Below are 9,668 nucleotides of genomic sequence, written 5' to 3' on the forward strand. Positions count from 1 at the left end.
TAAATAGATGATAATAAACAGCACAAAAAGCAAATGTGTTAAATATTAAATCAATGTGCTATCCCTTCCACTTGGCCGCACTTTTTTCTCCCACCAGGTAACTGGTGGCCATAGTCTAATCCAATCATCTTGGTCCTTCGACCACCTGATGAATGGAATTCTAAATAGTATATACATGTGTATTTTTCATTGCAACAATATTTGATAATTTTGTTAGTGTTTTATTATTATAAATTCAAAAATTATAATATTCAATTGTATTGAATATTAAGTCTAATTTATATTAATAGCTTTTTCCTCTTTCAATAAAAATATTTTTTTATACTATGTAAATATATTAAAATATTAATCTTTTGTATATTTTCTGTTTTCTCGAATATACCTCTTCGAATAATTAGCCCTTTATTCTACTAATTATAAGTAGTTAAAAAGTGCAAATATATATTATTGTTATATAATTTATCAACGAATTAGTCAAAAGAAATATGGGATAAGTAATTATATTTGTTTGAGAATAAGAGACTCCGTTTAGTAAGGCAATAAAATATCTGACAAGTAATGTCATGAAAATTGTATTTAAGACTTCAAAACTTTCCTGCTCATAATTATTTGTATTAGTGTCATAAAACATCTGGAAAACTCTAGCGGAACGTGCTCATACTCCCAGTGCAGTAGAACCTAATGAGTTTACTGCCGCGAGAACCCCAAAGTAGATTCAGAACGAATATCAGATATGCGTGAAGCATTGAGTACAAATATTTCCTGCAACCGAAAACCCGTACGTACTACACATGCAATGACCATACGTGCGCACTCGGCCTTTAAGACAATGCTTGCATTGTTCTTGGCTATGCCACATCTGGTCGATCGTATTGGAAAATTGACCACGCCCAAGCGGATCCTTCTTCTAGCCAAGTCCCAGAGAGGGATGAGGCAACCAAAGAGAGGTGACCAATGGAAAAGGCTCGCCACCTTCCGACACTTTCCCAATTAGCAAATTCGGAACTGAGCCCGGAAGGAAGTGGAAATGAAGGCGTGCATAATCTATTGTGCGACCCAAGATCAACCACTGATTGGTTAATTAATAAAGGAAGAAGGGATCCCAAGTGGAGCGGGATCAGTGAATCATTTAAGAAGGGACTACGTAATGTACCCTCACTTACTCTTTCCAAATACTTCTTACAGTGAAGGATAAGTCACGACCAACTCTCACGGAGGAGGACCGGAGAGATGAGTCGTTTAGCTAGCTGAGTTTTAATAATAAGTTCTTTCCACTATTGTGAATTAGTGTACAGTTGAATTGATCTCATCAAGACTGGATTGCGTGGGACCTGACCACTTGTGGTCTCACGTGGAGACAAGGAAGAACTGAAGAGTTGCAACATTGCAAGGGAACGTAATAACAAGCCATCGAAGAGAGACTGGAAAATCACGATACACTGCAAGTAAGTCCTTACAGCTAGTACTCATTCTTGATTTCTCGGCTTATGTAGAAGACGGACGGATAAAGTCCAACTACGGAAGCTTCCCGGACATACTCTTGAACAAGACCAGCTATAAACGCCACATTGGCTTCTCAATCCCTCCAACTGCAAGTTGTTCCCGCCACAGATGGCGCACAGCTTCGCATAACCTCCATCTCGGCTCTCTTACGACCGATATTTAAAGGCAACTACACACGTATTAAGATAAACACAATAGCATTCCAGTGTTCGATCAGAGCACTACAATCATGATAACCTCTTAGCGATAATATTCAATAGATTATAACCTGCTTCATTCATAGTAAATATATTTCAACACCACAAGATTATCAAGAAATATAAAGTTCGTCTGTAATTCACCCTTTTGTAAATCAATTCAAATAAATAGAAATAATAAAGACATGTGTTAATTATTAATCAGTGCATTCACCCTTTACTTGCCCGGCAACCCCACATAACATCTAGTGGGTTTTATTGTTCTACGTTAATTATTGCACGTTTGGCTGACTAGTCAAATTGTGGGATTATTTTCCGAACAATATTATGTTAACTTGAAACAATATAATCTAGTAAAATCTATTAAAGCAGAAACGTACATAGATATTTAATATTATTAATATGAAACTGACTAAAATTGCAGTATATATTCAATATAATTGTATATTACGACCAAGTAAACAAAAAAAAATATCTACATATTATTTTTCTAACCTTATTAGATTCAGACATGTAAAGTTCCAATTGTAAAATTAAATCAATTTCTTTACATTCATCTGTTACCAAAAAGGCATCACATATTCTTTCAGCGGGTTTTCCACTATGATATTCTAAAGTTGAACTTGTTACAAGTGTTGTAACTAAAAAGTCAGCTACATTATAAGTATGTGGACATAAATAACCTAAACTGAAAGAATTATATAAAATTAAGGTCTGAAACTTATAGAAAATCAATTATTACATATACTATTCTATAATATTTATGATTATTAATAAAATAATATCTAAAACTATTTAAAATGAAATGTGAAATTAGTATTTTATTATTTAAATATATTTTATTATATGAATATATATTTTACTACATGAAACTTTTAACTTCATGTATCATTTCATAAACAAATTCCAATTTAAGTATTAACTAAATATAAAAAGTACTGTATTTATTATGAAATTAGTAACAAAGATGAATAAAAAATGTATTAAATTGATAAATTAATGATATATACTTGCGTTGTCAAATCCAAGGGCTTACTAGTGTTACGGATTACAGCAATTTTACGTGGTAAACAAAGTGGGAGAGGTAAAGACACCAGTGCTTAGGTAGAAACATTTGTGCGTCGAGTCATAAACACAATTATACGAAATCGGGAAACTTCACTACTCAAAATAGTCGAAATTACATTACAATTCCGACTAACAAGGGTCGACGAACTCTCTAAGGCTAGATTCTAGTGACGTCACTCAACATGACAAGAGTGATCCAGAATTCACCGGAATCGCAAGCCTCTGCTAGAATATTTAAGGAGACGTGCTTGACGCTCTCGCCCTCTTACTAGTTCTATCAAGTATTCATCAAGATCGGATCGCCGTCCTACAGATCGAAACCAGCTCAAGGTAAGCCACCCTAGTCTCGGCCACCCAACACTGTACAGAACGACTCCAGCCCAACGGAAGCCAAGCTCACTCGGCCTACCAACGCTACTACACGGTCGACTTCACACACGTAAACTACGCTATTACACACGTTCTTACGGATCACTAATACACGGCTCCCATCAACTAAGTAAGCAGCAATACTAATAAGTGGTATACGGTACGAGGAATACTCCCACCCGTCGAGCAGTGACGTGACACGGATATCCTCCCTCCACTAGACCGCTATAGCGTACATCTCCTTAGCGGCAACGGCATCATCACTGCCCCCCGATCAGCGCGAATCTCCCACTACCACTGCGAGTTCATAACTACGAGTAGGAGAATCAAACACCAAGCTACCAAGAATACACTTACAGGATTCTTGTCGCTCATATTGATTGAAGAAACTCTCATCTATTCATCGTATCATACATTCAATTCGACATCCATAGACCACTGACTAGTTATTGCATTTATTATATTGAATAAAGGGAAAGACACTACATTCAAAGGCAGTGTTGAATTATTGCATTGTCCCTTCCACTTGCCAGTAAGCCTCCATCCACCATCACAGGGAGGCTTTTAGGTCGGATCCCAGACAACTACCTTCTAATTTACAAGATGGAATAGAAATAAAACTTCTTTTATTAAGTACATTGCATCCAGTAAGTAATCATATTACCATATATGTTTATTGATGTTTGTTTAATTTTTAAGTTTTTTTTATGCACCATAAAATTATATTTCAAACCCTTATATGTCATTATAAGAATAAGCTTTATTTTCAACGGCATTTTTTGAATAAAAAATTATGTGAAAAGATGCTAAATAATATTTTTATATTTATAAATTGATATTTGAAGTTTAGTTACAGCTTAAGAGTGCGAGCTAGAAGATTTGAAAATGTCGCGGGCATAAACACGAACGAGAAGACTTTAATTTGTGTCGCGGGCATAGTACGAATTAGATGGTTCAAATGTGTCGCGGGCATAAGCATGAGCTTGTACATATGAGAGCCTGGCCACGAGCTTGAGTCTTGTTCTGAAGGGCACGTGAAGCAAAGAATCGAACACTACTGATGAAAGTTTCCTTGGAAACTGTAGTGTTATCTCTCCGTTTTTCTTCACAAGCGCAAGTGAGATGCTGCTTGAGCCTCGTTATGTTATTCTGAATGGGGCGTGAAGCATAGATTCGAAACTACTAATAACAGTTTTTGTAAATAATCAGTATTATGCTCACACTCCTGTATAGGATGTGTGGCCTTGAGAATGTTTGTATGAAAAAATGAACACGCTGTTTTGCCACTAATTAATCAGAACGATGCTCACAGTCCTGTGTAGGATGTGTGGTCTTGAGAATGTATGTGTGAAAAAATGAACATACCTGAAGACTAGCTTAGTGTAGCAGTGTAGTTTTTCGTTATGCTATCAGCACTCTTGACTGTTTAGATAAATTGATTGTTGTTCCTTTTAGTCATTGTAGATGAAGACTCCTTTAGCTCTTCTGAAGTTGCCGGTCGATTCTAGTACAATAATTTGTTGTGTTGATTGTGACATTTGTTGCAGCTTAGTTTGCTTTTACAGATGGTACAATAGCTAGCTCGTATGTAATTTGGTGACACAGCCTTTGATTCCTGATAAATGCCTTTTGTCTGCGATTGACAACTTCTTGAATTGCTGCAGGCTATCTGCAGATGATTCCTTTTGACAGTGAACACAGGTTGAATTGATTCGTTAGTTTATCCTTATTTTCATTATGCTTAGCCCTTACGATGAAGTAGAACACTTTCACAGGTTATTTCCCTTTTTTTATTGGGTTGAACTGGAATTTGAGGTTACTCCTTAGATTCCTCAAGATTTTTCAATACTGTGTCTTGGGCTAAGAAGAAGTTTGTTAATTCAGTAAACGTTGGGTAGGGATTCAGCACTAACGAGTAATTTTTTCAGCTGATTCCTTATTTGATGTTTCCGTACTCGGATAAATAAGTGAGCTCCTGTACAGTCCCTTGGATTATCAATATTAGATTCCTTTAAACCTTTAATAGTATCACTTATGTTATTTACTATCTCGTTGAGCTCTAGGGTGGTTCTTGTTTTAGGTAGGGAGGTAGTGAGGAATCTTTGCATGTCTAGGTGGACAGCTAGCTGGGGACTGTCACACCGTTTTGCCTTGATTGTTACTATCTTATTGACTTGTCCTGCTGCATTGAGAACATGTTCGTTGGATAATCTTAGTGATACTACAAGTGATGGTAATTCTTGTCGTACTACCTTATATCTCTCTTGATAATAAATAGTATGGAATTATCTGAACTGTTCTTGTGTATGAATACTGGTATAATACACTATTTCGGCTTGTTGACCAATGTTTGGTAAGCCGGTTCTCTCATTGTAGTAATACTAAATTAATACACTAACCTCCACTAATCCGGTTAGAAGGATAAAAATGTATAAAAATTAATTGCACTAATCCAGCTCGTCAACAAAACGTGTAGAATTAACTAAAAAGCCACTGGATATTGTGTGGGAAATTGCGTGAGCAAGTGGAAGGATTAATGCACTGATTTAATAATTAACACATATAATTCTTATTGCTGTTATTCCATTTAATTTCAATTTATTTCCAATTTAAGTATAATTAATTGTGATGAGTTATAATTGAACTTTACGTTTCTCAATAATAATGTGAAGTGGTGATATAATTCTATTGGAGAACCAGAGGGTTGTTCAATTCCTGATCCGCTAGACGATACGTATGAATTAGTAATTTACTCTGAAAAGAAATATACTGTAAAATTATTGTCATTTTAACTACTATTACTTCAGAGGTTATGAGTGTTTGTCATGCTCTTGAATGAACACAACTGTTTTTCTCTGCGGCGTGAACTTGGCACGTGTTGCAGAGGACTCGAATGCTAAATCATGTGAATGCTACCAAACCTAAGATTGAGGTTAGAGGAAATTCGCGTCGTAGCTTCTTGCTTGCAGACCGGCTCTCTTGCCGAACCACCCTCGACCAACTGCGCTTGCGGCTAACATTTTGCCGTGACTCGACCGCAGTGACCGACCATAGTGAAACGATTTAATCATTGTCTGGGATCAGACTAAAAAACCTCCTTAGATGGTAGGTGGAGGCGTTGCTGGCAAGTGAAGGGACAGTGCAATTATTCAAGACTACGTTTAATGTTTATCTTTGTTTTTTTATTAAATATAATAATAATAAATAATTAATTATGAAATATAAATGATATAATAGATTAAATATAAAGTTTCCTTTATTGTTACGTATTATGAATGTATTCTTCCTAAGTTGTATAATAAATAAATGCTATCTTAGCATACATTAAATTGTTGATGTTTGTGTTATACTTTGGTGCCGCGCCTATGATACCTCGGTCTTATCTGTGATATGTTTCAATAGTAGTATACTTGATGCCACGCCTTTGGTACGTCGGTCTTATCTGTAATGTGTTTTAATATTATTATGCTTGATGCCGCGCCTATGATAGATCGGTTTTATCTATGATATCTATCAATAGTGGTATGGTTAATGCCGAGCCTTTATTAAATCTGTCTTGTCTTATGTATGAGTTGCTTCAATATATTTTATGTTTTCACTATTGTTTTGTGGTCACTAATATATTATTAATTATATATTATTAAAGTTTCTGTAGATGTGGTCGAAAATATTTAGTGTGTTTTATAATGATTGTGTAATTGTTAATAGACTGAGGCAAACTGAACTGTTGCGCATGAAGTCCAGCCCTTAAATATTATCGCACTAATTCTCCAAGCTGATGTTTGTTACCATGACGATATTGGTCGTGACGTCATCATGGCATAGCCTGGAACGTTCGTTGCTAGTATTTTGTTTAACAACTGAATTGCGCTTTCATACCTCTCCCACTTTTGACTTTCAATTTTTTGTCCGTAACAATCATCTACCAGTAGAAGCCATGGCACACGAATCTCGATCTGCCCTCAGCAGGACCGCCATGGAATGGTCGGTATTTTCAGCAGAGCCGCCACGGAACGTCAAGCCGTCGGTTCGTGGAGCGTATTCAACAGGCTCATTGTAATATCACTTCGCGCTCACTCAAGTGTAATCGCCGCTCAGTATTTTTAGTATACTGTGAATTCGACACGTGGCCAAATATTCGGCAGCATCGTTAAGAATACACGTGTACATAAGAAAAAGAAATCGGAAGCTTAAATAGTGATTACAGTGAAGCCAATGGAATAGTAATCAAAGGGAACATTAATTAAACAGCAATCAACAGACTTTGTCAGCACTTTAAAAGGTACCTATTTTATATTGATAAATATGCTAGTCACACTTCGCACAAGAAAAAACGGGCAATTTCGCATCCCCTGAAGCAGTCGACAGGTGATGAGCACGTGGTAGTGCATTCCCTAAAACAGTCACCAGGTGATGATCACGTGGTCGTGCATGTCCTGAAATAGTCACCAGGTGATGAGCACGTGGTCGTGCATTCCCTAAAACAGTCACTAGGTGATGAGCACGTGCATTCCCTGAAATAGTCGAAAGGTGATGAGCACGTGGTCGTGCATTCCCTAAAACAGTCGACTCAATTACATAACAAGATCATCCTCAAGGCCAGACTACAATATATCGACTGATCGACAATAAGGACATTTTCATTAGATCCTTCAGAGTTCTAAGGCTTATAATCAATGACACTTGTGTGTGACTAGCTCTTCTACAGCTCCTTAAATAATTAAAGACACAATTGATTACTTAATATATTCCATTAAATATCTTACATCATATCAAGTATAATTATTCATACATCAAGCATACTTGATTCAAACACCATCTTCTCATGCTACCTCACAAGCATGATTGATTGACTACACCAGCTGATATTTACAACATCAGCATTACCTCAACTTCAAGATACTCAGTCATATCCATAAAATCTATAATAATCAAGAATAGAAGAACACACCCTAACTACTTCAATAGTATTATTTCTCTCTGCACAACAGTGCAATATTATTATAATTATTTATAAATAATAAATATTATTTTACTAAATACATAATATTTTTCAGCCTTGTCAATTATTATTTCCTTTAAAGTTAACCTGATGAAAGACTAATCCACTGAACTATTGAATTGGTAGTTCGAGCCATAAACTAAGCCTTTAAAATCGAACAAAAGCTCATATATAAAAAACGAATCGTGATTCGATTATAATCTTCCATTTAACGTAGAAAATAAAATATATTAAATTATTGAATTACAAGAGTAGAGTTTAATATTAAAATATAAGATTGAAGGAAGGAGAATTAAAATAAAATATATAAATATGTTAAAATATCATTATATATTTTATAAATACACGTAAAAATAAAATAGAGAATGAGACCAACAGTTAGATGCTTATAGAATGAGTACAAAATAAGCATAATACGAAGATAATTATTAGATTTATTCCCTAGTTAATTTTTTCTACTTTTTATTATAAAAACGTCGAATACAATTAAAAAAAGTCTGTTATCACAAAATGTTTAAAAAATTTAAGGAGTCTATTAATACTAGTCTATTAATAGTTTTAAACGAACTGAGAATCATATCACATAGTTAAATAAAATTAAAATATTACAATAAATTTTGAATATACTGTATAATTCTCTAAGTAATATTTTCATCAACTAAATTTGTATTTGATATTTTTAAAAAACGAATGGTTTGTAACACTTTAGTTGAAGTATACTAATATATCATGTTACTGTGAATAAGTAACTAAATATGATATACTAACTATTCAAACGATAATTTTAATAATATTCATTACTATGCAGTTTAGTATCCTGTCATTATTTAATTTTATATTTAACTTAATTTTTTATTTTATTGTGATTTCAATTTTAAAGTTTGATAGAATAAAATATGTTCCTTAATAAATGTATAATATTACATTTTTGTTCCCTAAACTTGTTTACTAACTTTTACTAAATTGTATAATTTAATATAAACTGTTAAGTATGGTAAATTTACAAAAAATATTAGAAAACATATATAATATATGAAAACATCTTACCCAGAAAAAAATGTAACAGCTTGTTTACTTGTTCCAGAAAAAGCAATTCTACCATTAGCAACAAGAATTATTTTATCAAATGAACTGAATGTAATTGAACTGGGCTGATGTATTGTACACAGTACTATACGACCATGGGTTGCAAATAATTGTAATTGATTTATTAAAATGTTGGCCGTGTATGCATCTTGGCCTGTTGTGGGTTCATCAAGAAATAAAATCGAAGGATCTGAAAGAAGCTATTAAACAAATATTATTACTAATGTATCTCTGATTATAATGAATGTAAAATAATTTCAGAATATGTTGAATATTAAAATAAAATATAAAAAAATATATTTATGACTTTTTATGAACATATGACATATTATAATATATATATATATATATATATATATAATCTTATCTTGAAAGAAATATACACATCTTGTATAATATTGCTTCCAGATTATTATTTTCCATCATTGCAAATCTTCTGCTCT

The 9,668-nt window shown here is 33.9% G+C and overlaps 1 protein-coding gene across 1 annotated transcript; it reads right to left on the bottom strand.

Moving 5' to 3' along the window:
* Positions 1-2,097: 2,097 nt before the first annotated feature.
* On the bottom strand, positions 2,098-9,415 carry LOC105366992 (protein scarlet-like; the record flags this gene model as incomplete). The annotated part of the gene is made up of 3 exons (XM_011505613.1): positions 2,098-2,112; positions 2,196-2,388; positions 9,187-9,415. Coding segments are annotated over 3 exons (437 nt in total), but the record flags the coding sequence as incomplete, so codon positions are not given.
* Positions 9,416-9,668: the final 253 nt, after the last annotated feature.

This window comes from Ceratosolen solmsi, unplaced genomic scaffold (genome assembly GCF_000503995.2).
Source record: "Ceratosolen solmsi marchali unplaced genomic scaffold, CerSol_1.0 scaffold240, whole genome shotgun sequence".
NCBI classification, from domain to species: Eukaryota; Metazoa; Arthropoda; class Insecta; order Hymenoptera; family Agaonidae; genus Ceratosolen; species Ceratosolen solmsi.